Here is a 24,048-nt window from a genome sequence, read left to right as displayed (position 1 = left end):
AATGGACATTTAAAAATGGTTACTGGAATTCCCTGGTAGTCCAGTGGTTAGGACTCTGTGCTTTCACTGCCAGGGCCTGGGTTCAATCCCTGGTTGGGGAACTAAGATCCCGCAAGCCACGCAGCACAGCCAAAAAAACAAAAAAACAAAAAGTAGGCAATGAATAAATTAAATAAAGAAAAAAAATAAAAATGGTCAAGATGGTACATTTTATATTGTGTGTATTTTACAACAATTAAAAATTTTTAAATAAATTTTAAAAACAAGTTTAGACACATATAAATTTATTTATTGCAGTTCTATTTATAATAGCAAAAGCTTAAGGACAACTTATATGCCCATCAGTTGAGAACTAAACAAATTATGATATATCCACACCACAGTCTATTATGTAGCTGTATAAAATAGAAGAAACTTTCCATGTACTTATATGGAATGATCTTTGCTTTATACTGGTAAGGGAAAAAAGCTAAATGTAGGACAATATGTATAGGTATCCACAGTTGTGTAAAAAGGATGGAGGAGTGGAATAAGAATATAATATATTTATGTTTGCTGTTATATGCATAAAGAAATTCTGGCAGGAACAGAAGAAACTTACAATAATGGGTATGTATGGCAAGGATAGTATGAGAGCCAGACAAATAGCGACGTGGTAGATGGGAAATTTTTACTATAAAACCTTTACTAATTTTTAAATTCTTGAACCATGTGAATCTATCATCTTTTCAAAAAACTAATAAATAATTTGAATTTTTAAAATGTATATTTTACTGTTGAGAGTAAAAATTCTTACCAACTTATCTCAATTAAAATTGGGATGTAAGGGCTTCCCTGGTGGTGCAGTGGTTGAGAATCCGCCTACCAATGCAGGGGACACGGGTTCATGCCCCAGTCCGGGAAGATCCCACGTGCCGCGGAGCAGCTGGGCCCGTGAGCCATGGCTGCTGAGCCTGTGCGTCCAGACCCTGTGCTCCGCAATGGGAGAGGCCACAACAGTGAGAGGCCCGCGTACCACAAAAAAAAAAAAAAAAAATTGGGATGTTACTATCAAGACACAAGGTCTCTCCAATTTGTGTCCATCTCACAAAGGATGTGGTAATACTACCTCTCAAGGCTTACAGCCGGCAGGGAGGACTCAGCAAGCAGCTCAGCTAAACAGAGTGAAGCCCATGAACTCACCTTGTCAACAACCTTTAGGTCACTGCCCGCCTTCCGCAGGGTTTCCACCAGTTCCACATTTCCAAGATCAGCAGCTACATGCAAAGGAGTTTGCGGCCTCTGTCATGAGAAAGTTCAAAAATGTAATCCAAGCATGTTAAGGAGAGAAAAAACTTGCACAGTAAAAAGACAAAGAGAAAGCAAAGGTGTCCTACACAGGCGTAAGGGAAAATAGATAAGGTCACATATTTTTAAACAGGTACAGGAGACACTCATTGCAGTGTTATTTATAACAATGAAAAATTGAAAGGAAGTTACGTGTTTAATAAGGAAACTCATGAGATAAATTATGGTATATCCACATATTGAAATAGTAGGCAACCATCATAAATGATTTTTTAAAATGATTTCGATATGGGATACCTAGAGTAGTCAAGTTCATAGAGACAAAGTGCAATGGTGGTTTCCAGGAGAAGGGAGAGAAGGGAAGAGGAGTTATTGTTCAATGAGTATGGAGTTTCAGTCTGGGAAGATAAAGTTCTGGAGGTGGATGGTGTGAGAGTTATGCAAATTGTCAGTGCACTCAATGCCACTGAATTGTACACTTATATGGTTACAATGGTAAATTTTATGTTATGTTTATTTTGCCACAATAAAAAATAATTTCAGAGATTTTTAAAAACGAAAAATGCTTATGATACAACATTAAAAACCTTAGGAAATAACACTATCTAGCTGAGCTCAATTTATAGAAAAAAACAGAGGGAAAGAAGGAAATGCATTGGTGATGTTAAGAATAATAATGTCTAGACGGAGGGATTAGAGCTTATTTTTATTGGCTTCTCGATGCTTTTCTCTATTTTGTAAGTTTCCTACATTATAGTGTATAAAGGAGTGCAAGACTTCTAATTTCTTTCTTGAATAACCACTTTCCCATGAAGAGGATAAGAATGCTTCAGAGAAATATATGAAATCACAAGAAAATCACCCATCTTAATCTCCCACTGAAAGGAATGCTGATGTGAAGACAATTCTAAAATTTTAGCACAGAAAGGAACATTGGTTATAATCTAGCCCAACTCCTAAACCAGAGAGAGGAAGCAACTTCCCAAGGGTCACACAGCTGGGCAGTAGCATCTAGCCCAGGACTCTTGCTACTAGAGCATATGGCCAACCTGCTTGGGATGTTAAACTTAATTAATATCAACAAGCATTTACTAAAGACCCACTTTTAGGTGGCAATGTGCCCCTCTGGGAGTTCGTTATCCACGACATCGAACTTACCCTGACAGATCTATCAAAAGTCTACACCAACATGGAACAGAGACACAAGTGTCATACATCAAATACCCATAAAATCTCCCTGTGGCAAAACTGCTAGAAGTCTAGAAGGCAGGAAATGCACCAAAATGTTAACAGAGTTCTCTTTCTTTGGGGGATTATAAACAAATTGTAAGTTTTTAGCTTATTTATGTTTTCTTTTATACATTGTGTGTATTCCTGGTCTAACAAAAACCATAAATGATAAAGTCTAGTTCTATAATTGGGTGGCAGCCTAGCAAGCCTCCTTCACTGGAGTGGATCTAGCCAATTCTGGTGAAGCCAGAATCACTTGTGTGTTCTGCCCATGTGTAGAGCAAAGACTCTGCCCATGAGGAAAGATGTGGGGCATTAACATAGTTGAATACATATGTTTAATAATAAGAGAGGTTTTCTTCCCCCAAACTTTTGGGATAGTAAAAGACCAGGGAGGAGGACGGTCTCTGGGGAAGGAAGGGACAGACGGGGAGTTAAGTCCCCCTTCAGCTCAGGGCACCAGGGACCTCACAGGCTGGAGTTGGAGCAGACTGCAGAGATCTGAGTCAGTGCCCTGGTTTCACAGATGAGGAAACCGAGGATGACACAGTGGGTTAGGACACGCATGCCCACCACACGTGGCTGCTCCCTCACCTGGGAAGGGGCAGCCAGGAAGGAGGGAGGAGTCCAGAGGCTCATCTGTCCTCAGGACTCTGGCAAGGGCCCTCTCCCGAGAGTTTTCCTTCCCCACTCCTGACTTCTGGAAGAGGGTAGCCCTTCCCAGAGCAGGCCCTGGCTCAGACAGCACCCACCCCCATCCTTTTAATTCTTCCACCTCAGCATTTCCATTTCCTGGCAGTGATGGATGCCTTTTATGTGGCATTTGATTCTGCTCCAGTGATCGGAATTCATGGTGATTTTTTAAAAAATTCCAGGAGGTCTCTTTTGCCTTTGGGCAAAAAGAAGATACCTTTACTGTCTATAATATAGAAACAAAGCTTCCTTTCTTGTGGAGAAGGGCTCCCTGCCAATTACAACATTTCACACTGGGGGAGTAGCTTTTGATTTACATAGCCTCCGGCAATTTACCTCTGGGCTACTGTTTATCTATCAGAAGTACCGGGCCTGTTAAATGTGAACAGTTGAATAACACACTGGCTCAATCCCAGTTGTGCGTTTGAAAAAGACAAAATACGTGTGTGCAAGTGGGAGTGGGGTTTACAGAAGCAAAAGGATAAAAAAATGAATGTGCACATTCTTCCCAGGAATCTTTAGAGCACCTTCAACTTGATCAAAACTACCCCTAAACACATACCGAGTTGAAACAAGAAAATAGACTCTCTAGGTTCTGATTTGCCTGGCTTACCTGATTTAAGATGTCAATATCATGCTGTGCACTTAATAAGCTGTTTACCGCTGTGATATGGTTGTTGCTAACAGGTAAATGAAGAGGGGACTCCTTAGGCTGCAGAAAGACATGACATTTCAAATTCAAAAGATTCCGGCTTCATCAATCAGATCAAAAAGCGACTCATTTCATCAGACATTTCCTGATACTCTCCTGAATACTGGTACTGCCCAGCATGGTTGCAGGCCCTTGGTAAGTCTTCAGCAATCACTTCCACGCCAAGGCTGTACAGAAATCCCGCTCACCAGCAACCCACTTTCCCACTTCATTCGTTCTAGAACTTGACACTGAGCACCTATTATGGGCCAGGCTCTTTTCAGGATGTTAGGAGTTCAGTGGTGAACATGGCCCATCCTCAGGAATCTTTCATCTAGTAGGGAAAGCAGATATTGATTTTTTTTTTTAAGTCACAAAATAAATGTACAGTTACAAATCGTGATAAGTGCCTTGAAGGAAAAGTGCACAGTGGTAAGAGAGCACATGTGGGTGTGAGCCGAGGGCCAAACTTTCTGGAAGTCAGAAAAGGCTTTCCTGAAGAATTGACATTTGAGCTCAAATATGAAGGCTAAGAAAATATTAAATAGCTTAACTGCAGGACTTCCAGAGGCTTCAAAGAGCTAAAGTACAGTGGGAACAGCCACAAGGAAGGAATAGCATTTCCCTTCAGCATTCCCCGAGTTGCTTTGATCTTGGGCTCTTTCTCCCTAGAGCATGTTGTGGGACTAATGCCCCACTCACCCAGGGGCACCGTCCGTGCTCAGCCCTCCCACCCATGTAGAGCCCATCCAACGCGTATTCACCGGGCCCTTGCAGCCTGCTCCCCTTTCCTCCTCCTTTGTGGCTAAGCCTCCTGTCTTCCAGCCATGCGCTCAGCCACCTCTACCACGGGCTTCTTACCAGCCCTGCCAGGCTCAGTGCCCACCTCCAGGGTCACACACACAACCTCCTGCTGCTTTGCTCCCACCCAGCTGCCACTGGCCCAGGAGGCTCGAGAGAAAACACATCTCCGGGGGTAGAAAAGGCAGATGCAAGGAGGAAAAAAGGCGAGGAGAACACAGGTAAGGTGTGAGAGAGTGAGGTGAGGGGCATTTAGTGGGGAGGAGAGGGGCAGGGGTACAGGTGTGAGAGAGCAGGGCTAGAAGATGCAGTGAGACTGTGTGCACAACAGCAGTTGAGCTGAGAGGCAAAATGCGTGGAACGACACAGATGCTGCAAGGTGGGTGGTGAGGACCATGCAGTGCTGCTCAAGCGGAGGAGATGATATTAATCAGCATCATTTACGCACATACAACACATGCTCCTAATGGTGCCTACTACTCACTCGCTTCCCCTACAGTTTATACTCTGAAACACCAGGCTAACAGCTTTTCATTCACAACCACCCTAGCAGTTAGGGCTTCTCTTCCCCACTTTATATATGAGGCACAGATGTGAAATCACTTCCATGAGGCATCGGAGCTAGGAAGGAGCAGAGACAGGATTTGAACCCAGATCTTCCTGACTCCAACAGCAGCACCAGGCTCCTTCCCAGGAAAAAGGGGTAGACGGATGGAAGAGAGATGTAGTGAGTTGGCAAAGGAGTCACCAGCACACAGAGGAGAAGGAAAGCAGGGGCAGGTGGAATGCTATGTCTGCGTATGTCAGAGTGTCCAAGGGTGATCAAGGGAAGTGAGAGACAGATGGGGCAGAGGGGTAGCAGGAGGGGAAAGCTTTCTGTGCAGACCTCTTCTGCTCAGGGAGGACCTTCTCTCTAAAGGCGCTAAGGATAAAAAAAGAGAACGTATCCCTCGTCCCAGGGACGTAAGCAGTGCCCTTCCTTCTGGGACCATTGGCTTTGCTGGGGCCCAATTCCTCCTGAGAAACAGGAAGCATCCTTGGATGGACCAGGCAAGGTCAGAACCAATTCCCCTAATGCCATTCTCCAAAAACTACCAGTCATGGGTTAAATCACATCCCTCCTCTCCAGTTAATACAATAAATAGTAATGGCTAAGCAATATCAGAGAAAAGAATATTCTCACAGGAGACATGAAAGTAGAGTGACAAATAGGGGAATGTTTCCCCATCTAATTCCAGCACAGAGGGCCTTTGTTAATTCTACCAAAGCCAATTCGAACTTCAGAAAACCTAAATCAATACAAATGACTGAAAAACAAGTTCGGTCAGTGAAGGGGGAAAAATAATCATTCTCTTTCCTATTAACAGCAGTTTCATCATTTTCCCAGACTGATAAATTTAATACAAGACTGGCATCTCTAGATACCTGAGAAAAATTAACTGCAGCAAATGCAAATATTTAAAACACAAAGATTTCATTTTGCTCAGGAACTTCAATGACTTTCTAAAATTCATCCCTTGGATTGTATTTCTTAAGATTAAAACTCAGTCTCCAGAAGAAGTCAGTAGGCCCTCCCAGAAAGAATTCCTCCTTTGTGATCACTTGTCTACCCCTCCAGCCCTCCATGCATCTCCAAGGAGCATCTCCCAGCACAGCCAGCCTCACAGAGCTGGGATCAAAGCCCATGTTATCATAATAGACTGACTCACTTCCACCTTCTAGTGCAGATCAATGTTCTCACTGAGAAGAAAGCTGACAAGGGATGCATGGCCATTCGGGGTTGCTATCTGCAAAGCACTGATACTGAGCTGCAGGAGACAGGTGGAGAGAGAAGGCAGGGAGGGATTCCCATTAGAATCTAGCATGCTTTCTGGTGTTCATTCCATGGTAATCAATTAATACAACAAAATAGTATGACTAGTTAAAAAAGAAAATTCATCGTGTTTCTGATCATTTGGGGCTGGGGGGGCTTTTGGTTGCTTCTAGGTATCTCCCATTTAAAAGAGACAGAGTCCTAGACAACACATGCCTCAGGCAAATATGAGCTAAAACAGCTTCCCTTCTCCGGGAAGTACGAAGTGGACTAGGGCCAAGCCTTCTCTCTATACACCCTGCAAACCCCCTCCTTGAGCCAAAAGAGCTGAACTTGGTATTGGCCCCAGAAGTGCATCCACCCTCTCCTGTCCTGACCATTTACTAGCGACCCTCCCCTTTACAGGTACCACCTCAGAACTCAGCACGATTGCTGCCTATGTGCAGGTTCCCTCACAGCCCTTTCACTCAACTTCTTTAGCATCTCTCCTTCACTTAGTGCCCATGCTTTAGAGCAAACTACTTAGGTCAGGGCCTGCTCTTGATTATCCTGCCCTCCTCCAAAAGGCCTTGCAATAAGACGAGGTCAGTGAATAGTTATTGACTGATTACAGTTGGTCCCCCAAATTCACGGGTTCTGCATCTGCAAATTCAACCAACCATGCATCAAAAATATTCAAAAAAAAATTCCAGAAAGTTCCAAAAAGCAAAACTTGAATTCATTCATGTGCTGGCAACTACTTACATAACATTTACATTCTACTTACAATTATTTACATAGAATTTACATTGTATTAGGTATTATAAGTAACCTAGAGATATGTAAAGTACATGGGAGGGGACTTCCTTGGTAGCACAGTGGTTAAGAATCTGCCTGCCAGCGCAGGGGCACAGGTTCGAGCCCTAGCCTGGGAAGATCCCACATGCTGCAGAGCAACTAAGCCCGAGCACCACAACTACTAAGCCTGAGCTCTAGAGCCTGCAAGCCACAACTACTGAGCCCGTGAGCCACAACTACTGAAGCCCACTAGCCTAGAGCCCGTGCTCCACAACGAGAAGCCACCACAACGAGAAGCCTGCGCACCACAACGAAGAGTAGCCCCCGCTCGCCACAACTAGAGATAGCCCGCGCCCAGCAACAAAGCCAAAAATAATAAGTAAAAAAATTTTTTAAATAAAGTACATGGGAGTCTGTGCATAGCTTACATGCCAATACTATGCATTTTATTTAAGGGACTTGAGCATCCGTGGATTTTGGTATCCCAGGGAGGGGGTGTCCTGTAATTGCAGGATTGCTGCCAAGTATTTTCAGGTTCTCAGAATAAGGAGGCAGTAGGTTAGTATGTTTTCCTAAAATGGCTGCATAAGTATGTCCCATCCAATCTGCTCTTCTGCAATGTGACCCTGCCACTCCCCACCAAGGAGTGGGGTTTATTTCTTCACCCCCTTGAATCTGGGTAGACCCTGTCACTGCTCTGGCCAGTAGAATATGGCAGAAGTGAGAGTGTGCTAGTTCCAGGTGTGACTCTTAATTGGATTGCTGCCAAGTATTTTCAGGTCCTCAGAATAAGGAGGCAGTAGGTTAGTATGTTTTCCTAAAATGGCTGCATAAGTATGTCCCATCCAATCTGCTCTTCTGCAATGTGACCCTGCCACTCCCCACCAAGGAGTGGGGTTTATTTCTTCACCCCCTTGAATCTGGGTAGACCCTGTCACTGCTCTGGCCAGTAGAATATGGCAGAAGTGAGAGTGTGCTAGTTCCAGGTGTGACTCTTAATTGGCCTGGCAGCTTCTGCTCCATACATCATGGAAGCCAGCTGCCATGCTATGAGAAGGCAATGCAGACGCCACACGCTGGTGCTCTTGTCAAGAGCCCCAGCTGATAGCCAACCTCAACTGCCAGGCATGTGAGTGAGCCACTGTGGACATCCACCTCAGCTAAGTCTGCAAACGACTGAAGTCCTGGCCGAAACTGACTGCAACCACATACCCGACCCAATGTAAGAATCTCCCAGCTGAGCTCAGTCAACCCTCAGAGCCAGGAAAGATAACAGTGCATTGTTCTAAGCCACTGTGCTTTGGGTTGGTTTGTTATGAAGTAATAGATAAGTGGTATAAATACTCACAGGAATGATACACGCTCTGACCAACTGGAGTCTAGCTTGAGCTGATACTAAATGCCTATATGACCTTGAATAAATGTCCTCTCAAGGATGGGCCTCTATGTCTTCCTCTGTAAAAATGATATAACCACCTATATTATTAGTTTTCTATTGCTGCTAATAACAAAATACCACAAACTTAGTGCCTTAAACAGTACAAATGTATTATCTTACAGCTCTGGAGGTCAGAAGTCTGAAATGAGTCTCACTGGGTGAAAATAAAGGCCTTTCTGGAGGCTTTCAGGAGAATCCATTTCTTTACCTTTTTCAGCTTGTAGAAACCACCCACATTCCTGGGCTTGCAGCCCCCTTCCTCCACCTTCAAAGTCAGCAGTGGTGTACTGAGTCCTTCTCACGTTGCATCCCTCTAACCTGCCTGCCGGCCTCCTCCTTCCTTTTTAAAGGACCCTGGTGATTACATTAGGCTCACCTGGATAATCTCATTGTAAGGTCAGATGATGAGCAACCTTAATTCCATCTGCAAAGCAACCTTAATTCCCCCTGCAAAGCAACCTTAATTCCCCTTTGTCATGCAACCTCACATACTCACAGGTTCCAAGGGTCATAATGTGGACATCTTTGGGGGCCGTTATTCTGCCTACCACACCATCCTACCTCTTTCTCTCAAACAAAAGCAACACTTGGAAAATAAATGAGCTAGTAAATGTGTACAATAATTACAAGTATCATCTTATTCATTCCACAAAAAATTATCGAGCACTTATTACGTGTCAGCCCCCATGTTAGATCACGGGGGCTATGACTAAACCGACAAGATCTCTGATGTTACATTCAGTAGGGGTGGACAATCAGTTGATTGGTAATCAGTAGATCAGTAGATATAGAACCCATTTATTAGATTCTAGACATTATTAGAAGAAGAACATCAGCTAGTGACAATGAGAATGCTACAATGAGAAGTAAAATAGCATGACTGGATGGTTACTTTCCAGTGAGTGATCAAGAAAAGCTTCTGGGATAGGGTGACGTCTAGACTGAGATCAGAATGGTAGGAAGTGTCCCCCCAATGGAAAGATCTGATGCAGAAACAGGCTTGTGAAGAGCCCAAAGCCAGGAACCCTGTAGCGGGAAGAGCTATAGGAGTCTGTGGCATTTTATCCATGAGGCACAACAGGCACAGTGTGTAGGGCCTACAGACTTCTTAAGAGCTAAGTAAATATTTGAAATCTTAAAAAAAAGGTTGGCCTTCCCTGCTGGCGCAGTGGGTAAGAATCCGCCTGCCAATGCAGGGGACACTGGTTCAAGCCCTGGTCTGGGAAGATCCCACATGCCAGGGAGCAACTAAGCCTGTGCGACACTACTACTGAGCCTGCTGCACTCAAGAGCCCACGAGCCACAACTACTGAGCCCGTCCTAGAGATATGTAAAGTACATGGGAGGGGACTTCCTTGGTAGCACAGTGGTTAAGAATCTGCCTGCCAGCGCAGGGGCACAGGTTCGAGCCCTAGCCTGGGAAGATCCCACATGCTGCAGAGCAACTAAGCCCGAGCACCACAACTACTAAGCCTGAGCTCTAGAGCCTGCAAGCCACAACTACTGAGCCCGTGAGCCACAACTACTGAAGCCCACTAGCCTAGAGCCCGTGCTCCACAACGAGAAGCCACCACAACGAGAAGCCTGCGCACCACAACGAAGAGTAGCCCCCGCTCGCCACAACTAGAGATAGCCCGCGCCCAGCAACAAAGCCAAAAATAATAAGTAAAAAAATTTTTTAAATAAAGTACATGGGAGTCTGTGCATAGCTTACATGCCAATACTATGCATTTTATTTAAGGGACTTGAGCATCCGTGGATTTTGGTATCCCAGGGAGGGGGTGTCCTGTAATTGCAGGATTGCTGCCAAGTATTTTCAGGTTCTCAGAATAAGGAGGCAGTAGGTTAGTATGTTTTCCTAAAATGGCTGCATAAGTATGTCCCATCCAATCTGCTCTTCTGCAATGTGACCCTGCCACTCCCCACCAAGGAGTGGGGTTTATTTCTTCACCCCCTTGAATCTGGGTAGACCCTGTCACTGCTCTGGCCAGTAGAATATGGCAGAAGTGAGAGTGTGCTAGTTCCAGGTGTGACTCTTAATTGGCCTGGCAGCTTCTGCTCCATACATCATGGAAGCCAGCTGCCATGCTATGAGAAGGCAATGCAGACGCCACACGCTGGTGCTCTTGTCAAGAGCCCCAGCTGATAGCCAACCTCAACTGCCAGGCATGTGAGTGAGCCACTGTGGACATCCACCTCAGCTAAGTCTGCAAACGACTGAAGTCCTGGCCGAAACTGACTGCAACCACATACCCGACCCAATGTAAGAATCTCCCAGCTGAGCTCAGTCAACCCTCAGAGCCAGGAAAGATAACAGTGCATTGTTCTAAGCCACTGTGCTTTGGGTTGGTTTGTTATGAAGTAATAGATAAGTGGTATAAATACTCACAGGAATGATACACGCTCTGACCAACTGGAGTCTAGCTTGAGCTGATACTAAATGCCTATATGACCTTGAATAAATGTCCTCTCAAGGATGGGCCTCTATGTCTTCCTCTGTAAAAATGATATAACCACCTATATTATTAGTTTTCTATTGCTGCTAATAACAAAATACCACAAACTTAGTGCCTTAAACAGTACAAATGTATTATCTTACAGCTCTGGAGGTCAGAAGTCTGAAATGAGTCTCACTGGGTGAAAATAAAGGCCTTTCTGGAGGCTTTCAGGAGAATCCATTTCTTTACCTTTTTCAGCTTGTAGAAACCACCCACATTCCTGGGCTTGCAGCCCCCTTCCTCCACCTTCAAAGTCAGCAGTGGTGTACTGAGTCCTTCTCACGTTGCATCCCTCTAACCTGCCTGCCGGCCTCCTCCTTCCTTTTTAAAGGACCCTGGTGATTACATTAGGCTCACCTGGATAATCTCATTGTAAGGTCAGATGATGAGCAACCTTAATTCCATCTGCAAAGCAACCTTAATTCCCCCTGCAAAGCAACCTTAATTCCCCTTTGTCATGCAACCTCACATACTCACAGGTTCCAAGGGTCATAATGTGGACATCTTTGGGGGCCGTTATTCTGCCTACCACACCATCCTACCTCTTTCTCTCAAACAAAAGCAACACTTGGAAAATAAATGAGCTAGTAAATGTGTACAATAATTACAAGTATCATCTTATTCATTCCACAAAAAATTATCGAGCACTTATTACGTGTCAGCCCCCATGTTAGATCACGGGGGCTATGACTAAACCGACAAGATCTCTGATGTTACATTCAGTAGGGGTGGACAATCAGTTGATTGGTAATCAGTAGATCAGTAGATATAGAACCCATTTATTAGATTCTAGACATTATTAGAAGAAGAACATCAGCTAGTGACAATGAGAATGCTACAATGAGAAGTAAAATAGCATGACTGGATGGTTACTTTCCAGTGAGTGATCAAGAAAAGCTTCTGGGATAGGGTGACGTCTAGACTGAGATCAGAATGGTAGGAAGTGTCCCCCCAGTGGAAAGATCTGATGCAGAAACAGGCTTGTGAAGAGCCCAAAGCCAGGAACCCTGTAGCGGGAAGAGCTATAGGAGTCTGTGGCATTTTATCCATGAGGCACAACAGGCACAGTGTGTAGGGCCTACAGACTTCTTAAGAGCTAAGTAAATATTTGAAATCTTAAAAAAAAGGTTGGCCTTCCCTGCTGGCGCAGTGGGTAAGAATCCGCCTGCCAATGCAGGGGACACTGGTTCAAGCCCTGGTCTGGGAAGATCCCACATGCCAGGGAGCAACTAAGCCTGTGCGACACTACTACTGAGCCTGCTGCACTCAAGAGCCCACGAGCCACAACTACTGAGCCCGTGCACCACAACTACTGAAGCCCACGCGCCTAGAGCCCATGTTCCACAACAAGAGAAGCCACCGCAATGAGAAGCCCGTGCACCACAACGAAGAGCAGCCCCGGCTCGCGGCAACTAGAGAAAGCCAGCGCGCAGCAACGAAGACCCAATGCAACCAAAAATAAATAAATAAAATAAAATAATTTTTTTTAAAAAGTCATGCCATTCTTTATTAAAAAAAAAAAGTTGGTTCCAAGATACCAAAAGAAAAGCACAAAACTGAAGTGAATATTTAATTGACATGTTCATACTTCGTTGATTGCTAAATGTAATCTTCATAAAGTATTCATTACACTGTAAACAATTTGTAGGTTAAATTTTTTCACCTCCCTCAAATTCTCAGGTCTGCAGAGTTCTAAGAAATCAGTCAATCATAAATTAAGGTAGTTTATCGTATCCAAATGATTGTAAATGCACAAATAAAAAAGACTTTAAAAATAATTTACAGCAAAAGAAAAGAGATATTTTATGTGGAATGCGGGGGCATTTAAAGTTATTTGATAAGATGTGAGGATAGGGCCTCCAGAAATATGGAATTCTTAGGGTCTACAGAAAGTCTTCACTGGACCCAGGGTAGCTAGGCAGCCTCTCCACCCAGCCCAAATGGAGGCGGTCTCTATAGGCAGCTAAATCCACAATCTCTCCCCACTAACCTCCTCAGAAATGACTCGACATTTACCCTCTCCCCTTAGCTGGGTGGGTGCAAAGCAAGCTCCCGAGAACAAGACTAACTAATGTCAGCGGGTGAAGCATTTCCAAGATCAAACACAGTAATCACCTACAGATGTGAAAGCAACCCTGGTGTGTATCCTTGCTTCTGGCTTCCTGCTTCCTGCTGCTTGTCTCCCCCGGGGCCTTTACTGGATTGGGCGGAGACAGGTGTGGACAGCAGCGGGGGCTGAGGCTATTGATTCAGGAAGAGTGCTAATGAACTCCGGGGAAAACCCAAGATAATGTAAAAGATGTAAAACTGACTTAGGACAATTTCCAGGCTGTCTGGATGAGGCCAAGGCCATAAGGATACGGACAACGTGGAGCCTACAGTCCTGGCAGGGTGGGGAGAACGCGAGCATGTGAAAGCCATTACAAAGCAAAACCTTCAGAGGGCCAAATAATTAAGTACAGAAGGGAGGGAGGCATAGAGCAACGGGGTGAGCCAAAAGGAGTTCTCCCAGGAGGATCTTGCTAATAAGGGAAGCCTTTCCAGGGAGGCTGCAGACTGAGGGCAGAGGGGCACCTGGGCATGACAGAAAAACAGCACCGCCCTCCATATTCTGAATGTTTCCTGGGCCCCGTGAATTCTTAACTTTGGGCTCATTTATCGCATAAAAAACCTTGCAACGTCAGTGGGAATCACCTCACCCTACATATTCCACTCTCTCTTGCAATCTTGTCTATGTATATATAATTTTATACAGTGAGGGACTTCCCTGGCAGTCCAGTGGTTAGGGCTCGGTGCTTTCACTGCCATGGGCCTCAGTTCCATCCCTGGTCAGGGAGCTAAGATCCCACAAGCTGCTCAGTGCCGCCAAAAAAAATTTAAAATAAAAAAAATTTAAAAATAAATGAAGATCAGTGTCAAAGGATCTCAGCACCAAAGTATTTTTTATTTTGTATTTAGAAGAAGGCACCATCCTGTCTTCTTCAGGCTCCAGAATGACCACTTGGCTTTTTACACAATTTTCTCTTTCAGCGTCTGCTGTGTATAAGCCAGGTACTACTTGTTTCTAGGAAGAAAACAAAGTAGAATAAAAGTGTCTGTTTGAGAAGCAACAACTATCTGCTACTTTTGCCCTATTTTCAATTATTCTCCAAATAAATTATTCCCCAAATAAATAGGAAGAATGGTATTGTTTTTGAGGAAATGTTAATAGGGGAATGTCAGAGGTAAGTCATTAATTCCTACCCCAAAGTAAGCAAATTATTAATACAATCGGCCCTCCAAATCCTCCTGCTCCCCACAGCTGGATGGATAACCACGGATAAGGACTATATTATACCATTTTATATAAGGAACTGGAGCATCCATAGATTTTGGTACCCCTAGGCCCACGTATCACAAAAAAAAAAAAGAAAGATAATCATGGAAATGAGGAACTAAAATGCAGTATGAAATACAAAAATAGAAGCACATTTGTACCAAGTACAGTTTTAACCTTTAAAACTGATTTAAAATATTGCATGTCATTTAAAAAAATGTAATACTCTACCTTAGTAATTAAGGTTCCTGAAACTCATTATGATAAACACTAGTAGGACAAAGTGAGTTTAGTTTAGGCCACAACATAGAAAAGAAGGAAATGGTCTCACACAATAGCTACTTGGATATTTCCCCCTCCTCACGCAGATTCTTTCCTAAAAATATTGGGAAGAAATGTAGAATTCCTTCCCCATTACCTAACCATTCTCCACCTTGGACATTATTCTGCCTAACAGCTAGGATAAGTTCAGACAATTTTACTTGTAGCTAATTAGGTACAAACAATCATGTTAACAGGGACAAAAGAGCATGGAACCAATGTTCCTATCCCACCGAGATGGAAAAACTGTATCCCAGCAGCTTCCCCTGAGAGCCTGGGACAGCCATCTGTTAGAGAGAAATTTCTTTTCATAATCTGCCTTCTCCTTTTCCAGGAAAAGAGATGCCAAAAGGCAAATCCCAGTGGAAAAATATTTGCAAAAATTGTGAAGGAAAGAATTCATGTCTTTAATATATCAAAAGCCTAATAAACATTTATATCTTTGACCCAGCTATCCTACCTCTAAGAATATACCCAAAGGAAATAATGAGGAATACAGACTAAACTTTGTATACAAAGAGGTTCATGACAGCATTACTTTAATAGTAAAGAAAAACTGAACAAAACCTAAATGTCAGGGGTTTCCCTGGTGGCGCAGTGGTTGAGAGTCTGCCTGCCAATGCAGAGGACACGGGTTCGAGCCCTGGTCTGGGAAGATCCCACATGCCGCGAAGCAACTGGGCCCATGAGCCACAACTACTGAGCCTGCGTGTCTGGAGCCTGTGCTCCACAACAAGAGAGGCCGAGATAGTGAGAGGCCCGCGTACCACGATGAAGAGTGGCCCCCGCTCGCCGCAACTAGAGAAAGCCCTCGCACAGAAACGAAGACCCAACACAGCCAAAAATAAATAAATAAATTAATTAATTAATTTAAAAAGAAAGAAAAAACACCTAAATGTCCAAGAGCTAAAGAACAGTTAAATGAATTTTGGGCAGGCACTAAAAATATACATGCATAGGAACACAAAGAAAACTGGAAGGAAACTACATCAGATATTTACAAGATAATCCTTTCAGTGTAGAGAAAAATATGAAAATCGCTACTTATGTTTATTTTTATCTCAATCTTTAAAATGTCTATTTCTGGCATATGTTTTATAATATATTAATTTAATTATAAATGTACATGTGATTAGGTGCATGCTCAAACTTTCTTTACTGGTATGAGTTTGCTACCCAGAATGTTTGGAGACCACTGCTCTAGAGCCTAGTCCCATGAGCCTAGCCCAACGGGTCAGGCAACAGCCTATGTCAGGAAACAGAGGCAGCCCAAGACTGTATGTACATTATGGGCTTCATCCAAAAGGCTAATATTATCACTAGATACTTTACTTTGTGCAAATACAACCTATCACAATCTACAATTACAGTTTGTTGGACTTTATGACTTTTCCTCAGTGTGCCCCAACGCGAGAATAGCTAAAAGGTAGATGAAACCCAAGTGCACACATTCCAGTGGTAAAGTATTAAAGCAAAACAGGGCAAGCACAACTAAGACTTTAAATTAAATCCTATGATTATAGGACTGGATCTCTATATTGATTTGTGAAGGCCAATCATGGCTAAGATTTATCCTAGGTGAATCATGTTCTTTTTGAGTTTCTCACATTCATAACTCTTAGTCAAGAAGACCAAATTCCTAGGATCTTCTTTAAGTTAAACTAGTTCAACCTGATCATCACTACGTCAGATGGTCACACACATAAAAATAAACAAGTCAAGGCTCTACATTTGTCCATGATCCTCAGCTGAAAGCCTGGCTTGCATTCTCCTAGGAACTGGAAGAGAGAAAAAGGAGGATAATAACAATATGTACCACTGATACCGATGATAACCAAGTTTCCACTTACTGCACCCAGATAACACCGGTGATGACACCGGATACCACTTGTTGCACACTTACCATGTGCCAGGCACCATTCCTTGAACTAAGTGTGTGACACAGCCTTTCATTTGAAACCTCACTAAGGCCTTATGAGGCTATTTGATAGATGAGGAAGCTAAGGCTGAGAGGGGCCAAGTAACGTACCCAAAATCATCTAGCTGGGGTGATGGAGCCAGGATCAGACCCAGGCAGTCAGAGCCCTGCTTTTAATCCCAGTCCAGGTATGCATGTGACCAGGCTGATTATGCTTCTCTGGTCCAAGGGGAATACTGACTTTTCCCAGGCATCACACATGTCCACTTTCACAGCCTTCAGTTTTCATTTTGTTGCCCACAGTTGCTATTTTTATGACCATACGCCACCAACTCTAAGTCACATCCTGTTTCTCGTGTTAACATATCTGAGATCAGGATGCACCTCACAATCTCAGTCAACCGGGCAGCAGACGTGATATAGCTGTCATGGCTTGTGATTTGCATTAAATCAGAATGGGTGTCAGTGGCTTAGAAGAAAATCTCAGAATCTATAGCAGGGCACCTTTTGAAGAAACACTGCATCACAAGCATCTTTGAAGGCACAAAAGACAATATTTTGTCTGGAAAAGCAAGGACATCAAGACTCTGAGTGAGAAAGTGATTTAGAAGAATTCGACTCAATATGAAGTATAGGAATACTTAACCAAGCTCCCTTGCTTATTTGGTCCTTTGTATGTATATGATTTTAAAAATCTAAGATAAAAGTCTAAAAACTCAACAATATAAAATATTCTACATGACAAGAGAGTTTTTTGTGTCACAGTTTAATTGGCAGCATTATTTTTTCTTAGTGTTACATGAAATAATGATGTGCCTTACAATCAATGGTATCTTAAAGTAAATGATTATATTACTTCTTAAAGTAGCTCTCAGGAGAGGTGCCAAGTTAGAATTCGTCAGAATATTAAACTATGAAGTCCGAGAGGACTCCACTCACATGAGTCTCCAAACAGCCAGCCTCAAAGGCACTGAGCCAGAGGTTAAAAAGTGACCACCCAGAGCAGATGACTCACAAGGGGTTTACAAGAACCCCAGGCCGGGTTTCTAACTCCCTGCCGCCCTCCACCTGAATATACCCCCTCCCCACTCTGGTGCCTCAGAGTGAACCCTCCGAAACCCTTACTACTCACCATGCATCACCCCTTCCTCCCCTGTACCCCACAGCTCAGGGATGGGCACCCCACCCTCCTGGGAGTCCAAGCCAGAGAGCTAGGGGCCAGAAAGTCTGCCCTCTCTGTATCCCCTGGTCACAAATCCTGTGGCCTCTGTCTCCTCCTACCACCTCGTCCTGCTTGCTGCCAGTGAGAGCCTCGGTGAGAGGCTTTCTGTAGCTCTTGCTTCAGCCTCTTCTGCAGTCACCTGACTGGGACTCCCCACCGCCTGCCTCTGCAGGCACCAATGCCCCCTTCAAACCACGGTGACAGTTACCCGCCTACACCCAGGATGGATCCCATCCCTGTTTGCTGCTTATAACCCTCCAAGGTCTCTGCTGCCAATAGGTCAGAATCACCCCTCCTCCTGGTGAGCACAGCCTTTCATGGTCTCTCTGCCTTGGCCCACTTGGCATCCACCTATCCCAGCCCACCCCTCCTCAATTTCTGCCACCCTGAACTTGTCATTCCCAGGACACACCATGCTCTTTCCTGCCTTGGTTCCTTTACAAACGGGCTCTTCCCTCTGTCTGAAATACTCTACCCCTATGCCCTCCTCCAATCTCCTCGTACCACAGTCCATTCAAATGTTCAGACCCACATAACATACCACCTCCTCCGTGAAGCCTGTGATATTTCTGAAACGGATTTTCCTTTGTGTTCCCACAGCACACTGTATATACATCTATTACCGCATTTAGCCCGATATATTATTTTTAGTATGCTCTCCTTGCCCTGTAGGCTTCTAGAATAAGAAAACATACTCTACCTAGCATAGAGCACATATTAAATTTTTTTTTTTTTTTTTTGGTGAATAAGTGAATGGTTTAACAAATGAACCACCATGAGTTACTTTAGACTGTTAAAGCTGTGGATAGAGTAGTGGCCATGTTTTCCACAGTTTTAAGTGAAATTCATACTTTCAAAGTGTTAAATGAAAATAAATAGCTGTTTGAACGAGAAGGGAAAAATCCATCCATGTTCCTTGCTCTACCTTTGCTGCTAATTTGCTGGCAAAAGTGGGACAATAAAAGTAATTCTATATAACCTTGAGAAGGCAAACTGGTGAAAGATTTCTGGGAGGTAGTTTTAGCAATATATACCAAAAGATTTTAAAATGTGCAGAACTCTTTGACCCACAATTCCACATCGAGGAATTTCTCCTAAGGAAAGTATCAAAGATATGCACATAGACATGGATGCCCACCCAGTGTTTCCCTCCCTGGTCAGGTGGGGCTGAGTCTCCCACAGACCTCAGTGGAAGAAAAGAGCAACTGGAGTCGATAGTAGAAAATTCCATGTAGTCCACTGATTTCACAGACATTTATGGAGCCAAATTGGCAATCTGAACGATCCACTGAAAAAGTAGGTTGATTTCACCTGGATAGTCGATGATTCCCTCTGACTGCAGTAACAGCTGAACAACTCTACTGCTCACCAAAATGCCATCACCAAATCTACACCTCAACTGTCACTCCCCTTTCTCTGGTACTCAGCAAAGAAATAAAAGTCCATTTCACCTTTGTCCTTTTCTGAAGTATGCAGATTAAGGAAGGTAAGTTTTTCTATCATTTCAATGTGGCCCCCCGCTCTGCCGCCAAAAGGAATGGTTTTCTTCCTTTCTGAAAATCAATCACAAACTCCAGTGTTCATTATACACTTATTGAGCAGGCAAGACAACCAACAAAGTGGGCAGCAGTTTGAGGGGAGGCGATGGCGAGGAGGCCAAGGTGGTGATTCTGGTCACAGCATTCTGGGCCCTTCCTAGGGGAGGGTGATAACAATCCCTCTCACTTCAAACCAGATCCATTTCTGAGCTGTTGTCCCAAAGTGTGGGAACTCCACATCAGCACAGAATCGTTTTTATGGGGGTAGAGAAGTACTGTTTGGAAACGGTCTTCCCAAGCACCTGGGGAGATGGCACCTCACAATCAGACAATGAGATTCCCTTTAAAATGTAACAATTTTACCAACTTTCTGCATTTATTGAATAGTTCTTTCACTCGGCTCTTTATTGAGAAGCTGATTTTGTGCCAGACCCCATCTGAGTGCCTGCATATCGCTCAGTAAGCCTTGCCTTACTGATAAAAATGTTTGAAGCAGAAATTGTCCAGGGTTTAATATTTATGTGACTCATTCAGACATGAGATGTATCAACTGCTTCTCTTTAGGCCCTCCTTGCTTGCTCATATATTTACCTCTAACGTTCACCAAGAATCAACGGGAAAACTCTTGAGAATAGGTCAATATGAAATGGGATGGAGAAATTAGGAATTATCCAGAGAATATAGCTTAAGAGGGATGTTTAAGTGTGATTTGTTGGGGAGGAAGGTTCAAGGGCAGAATCTTCTGATTATGGCAATTTCTCCAACTTTTCACATTGCAAAGGGAGACTGCATTTTCAACAGCCAAAATGTCATCAAGAACAATGAAAGACCCATAAAAAACTCAATTTTCTAACCTGAGATATTTAAAAGCAGGAAAAGAAGTTGGGGTGGCAAAATAGCAGCAGAGGTATTTTCTTCGACTAAAGAAAACATTCACAGATTGGCCTGATATGCTATTAACTAAAACCTTAGCAAGATGTTTGAAATGTGAAAAGCAAGATACAAGACTCTTTATAAGAAGGTTCCTGAATCTAGATTTGTTATCTGATCTCCTGCTAATGCAAGATAATAAAAAGATAATGGTCACTGTTAACTTGAGATAGCGGCTCATGATTCTCCGATAAAGAGAAAGGAAGGAAAAGTGCAAAAATAATAAATGGCCAAAAAAAAAGTGTTATAGATGAGCCCTCCAGGGCTCTGCACTCATGCCTGTAGGGAGGCCGGAGAAACAAACTGGCACCAAAAATTCACCTCATTTATATTCTTGAGCCAGATATGTGGTCCATTAGACCTACATCCCCAGCCCTTCAGAGTTTGAAATCCTGACTCATCATCGATGGTTCTCATGGAATCACTAAGTTAGGGCAAAGGGAAGAGACAGAAACTGCTTGGGGCCTCCGTTTGCTGCTTGTGAGATTAGACCCCTAACTGAAGATCAAGATCTAGTCTTGAGCCATGAACAGCTCTTGGGAAATGACAGAGCCAAAATTACTGTGTCTGGCTTATACAAATATCTGCGAATACTGACAACAGATAAAGGTCCATATAAACAAATCACAAAAAGGAGGATGAGAAGCACTGATGATATACTAGATGAAAACATTTAGACACACGTCCTTATAAATCAGTCACTTGTTTATTCAACAATTGTTAAGCACCTACGTATATGTCAGATACTGTGCTAAGCAAGAGTGGCCAAGATAAAAAATATAGCACCCCAACGTTAGGAAGCTCAGAGTCTGTTAGGGAAGCCGAACACACATACGAGTGATCATAATGAAATGCAGGACCTGAGCTGGCAATTTGTAGGAGTACATAACTCAGTGTGAGTGTGTGTTTGTGGCTGGGGAGCAGGTGACAAGAAATGGGGGGAGACGGCCTTTAAAGGTTGCTAATGCCCTGGAACAGCAGGAAAGAGCACTGGTGACCTGTTTCCTCTCCCCATCTTTTCCACTGGAGAACAGCCCCTGTGCCCCATTTTTGTGGAGCTGTTCATTATAGCTCCTGCCTCTTCCACCATCTACCCCTTGGTCAGAGTGTTTGGTTCAGGATGGTCACATGCCAAGCCACAGGCCAATCAGAGTCACCTGTGAGCTTTCATATATAAAACTTGAGGCTGCTAGTAGCCATCTTTCCCACCATGTGGAGAGTAAACCTATCAATAATGCCAACAGAGACAGCCAAGAGTTGGGAGAAAAAAAAGAGCTGGATCCAGCCATGCCTGAAGCCAGCCAGATACACCCTCAAACTCTTTAGTTAGGAGCTAATAAACTACCTTTAATGTTTATTCTAGATTAAACTGGATTTTTGTCACTCATAACAGAAAGAATTCTAACTAGTACATATTTAGCCGTCTGGGGACACACACTACCGGAAGTATCAGGAGTCTGTTCAACTTTAAAATGGCCTTACTCTTTTATCCTCGGTTGCTACAAAGTCTTGCATTTCTGCATGCCTAAACAGAGTGACAAAGGACCCACCCACAAAGAAAGCCTAGTCTGGTAAGAAATGGGAGGTTATCAAAGATGAAACATTCTTCCTCGCCAAGAAAACAGCTATTACTTTAAACTTTGTATGCCCTTTAAAAAATGTTATCATCAAGAAAAAAAGTGAAAGCCAAATTACACAAAATAAGAACATTTAAAGTAGTCTCTGTTATAAACATATCAAAAGGTAGCATGAAGAAAGATGAGGTGACAGTAAAATGAGATACAAATCTTTTCTCCCATCTCTAGTATAAGTTATTAGGCAAAATAACAAGAATTTCAAAAATGAGGGTTTTTTTTTAAAAATATAGTGTCTTATGTCTTATTTCATTTTTTAACCACCCAACCCTTTTAAATTACACTCAAGTGGGCCTCTATCCAGTGCAGTCTCGGAGGACTGAGACTACCCTCACTTGGAAGGCAGGGAGATTTTCCAGCCTGGAGGACTGTGGAGCCTGGTGTCAAGGCCTCAAGCTTCAAGCCCCACACAAACCACAACAACTTCCCAGCTCAGGAAGGGATCCTGAATCCCTTTCTTAATTAACAAAAATAAGGAGGGTCCAGAATTCCTGTTCCTTTTTCCTTTATTAACTTAATGTGCATTTAACCTAATATGTCTTAATTCAATGCATTTAAATTGTTTGCACATGAATAAGTCTGAGGAGTTGTAATTATTCATTAGGAATTATTTTTCATTTTTAAGTTTACTGCCAGGGTTATTTGACAAGTTACCAAGTTCAGTAAATGTTTCACAAGCAGCCATTAAATGTGCACCTTAAGTCCAACCTGGCCATCCCTTCCCACAGGGATCCCAGAGAGGGCGTCCTAGAGAGCCTCTGAGGAGAGGAGGCCGGTGGAATCCAGCAAGAAGCCCCCCGGTGCCTCCTGGGCATGTCTACACACCCAAGACATTTCCCTTCACCCTGCGATCAGGAATCCACAGCAGAACCCTAGTTGAAGGGGAAAACCAGAAGGGCCCTGAATAACTAGAGATTTGAAAGAGGACAAGAACATTGCCATGAGTAAAAAGTGCTGAAAGAGCAGTGTGTTGCCTATGAAGGCATGGAACTGGTGTGAAGGGGAGCTGCTGGGTCAGTTCTCCCCATATGGGAGTCAATAGGTTTGATGAAATCCAAGGCTGTTAGATGTGGGCCTCAGGTCCACATAGGAAACTGTCTTCTCAAATCCCTTCATGATTATTAGCCCCAGTCCTCAAAAAAAAGGATGCTTCTTTGCATTTGGACCTCTAGAGACTTCATTTACAGATTCCTTTAAACCAGTGGAAGTTCCCCGATATATGCTGCTGAAACCAACCTAACGTTGTACCACCAAACTTTATAAACATTCAACAGATACATGAGTGGCCTCTGAGGCCATTCCCTTCTGTGTCCCTCCCTCTCCAAACATTTTAGTCTGAGTATTTATTTTTGATCACTAGGTGGGAGTTTACATGTAGATTCTAAATATCTAGACTGCTTTACCTATGACTTCTCCTGGCTGCTCTAATCTCTCTCCTCTGGAGAGGCCACATGATTTCTAGAGCTATGGAGTTGGGAGAAACTTCAGTATACTCCAGTGTCCTCCATCTCTCCCATCTCACCCAATCTCTTCCAGGCCTAGTTAAATCCATTTTTTTTTCTTTTAGTTAAATCCATTTTGTTAATAAAGACCTCCTCCCTGTAAGGCTTTCCTTGTTAGCTTTTGGAGTTCCCTCTAGGCTAATGAGAAGGATTATTAACACTGGGCAGGTATAAAGGCTCTCCATCACTTTCCGTGGATAAGAAACTAGGGAAGAAGGCCCGCTGTGAAGGCGGAGCAGTCTTTTCTATACAGTGCATTTCATGAGCTCTACAATATCTTTAAGCAAATACCCATGGAAAACCCAACGCTGAATTAATTGACCCTGAGCTCCTGAGCCCAATTCCTACTGGCTTTTGCCAGTATCCTTGACCTCACTCACAGATCTCAGAAAAAGGACAGACTTTATCTTTTTATTGTTTAATCCAGGTTTCTTTAGGA

At 43.4% G+C, this 24,048-nt stretch overlaps 1 protein-coding gene across 1 annotated transcript in view; it reads right to left on the bottom strand.

The window, feature by feature from the left end:
- The window catches only part of ANKDD1B (ankyrin repeat and death domain containing 1B), a 56,408-nt gene that overhangs the window by 7,891 nt on the left and 24,469 nt on the right, over positions 1-24,048 (bottom strand). Inside the window, 5 exon segments of the mRNA XM_028493429.1 lie at positions 1,183-1,281; positions 3,824-3,922; positions 6,412-6,572; positions 19,457-19,520; positions 19,523-19,558. Coding sequence (XP_028349230.1) covers positions 1,183-1,281; positions 3,824-3,922; positions 6,412-6,572; positions 19,457-19,520; positions 19,523-19,558 — 459 coding nt within the window.

Source organism: Physeter macrocephalus, chromosome 8 (genome assembly GCF_002837175.3).
Source record: "Physeter macrocephalus isolate SW-GA chromosome 8, ASM283717v5, whole genome shotgun sequence".
Lineage (NCBI taxonomy): Eukaryota > Metazoa > Chordata > Mammalia > Artiodactyla > Physeteridae > Physeter > Physeter macrocephalus.
The sequence above is the reverse complement of the archived record's forward strand: the minus strand, read 5'-3'. Positions and strand labels throughout refer to the sequence as shown.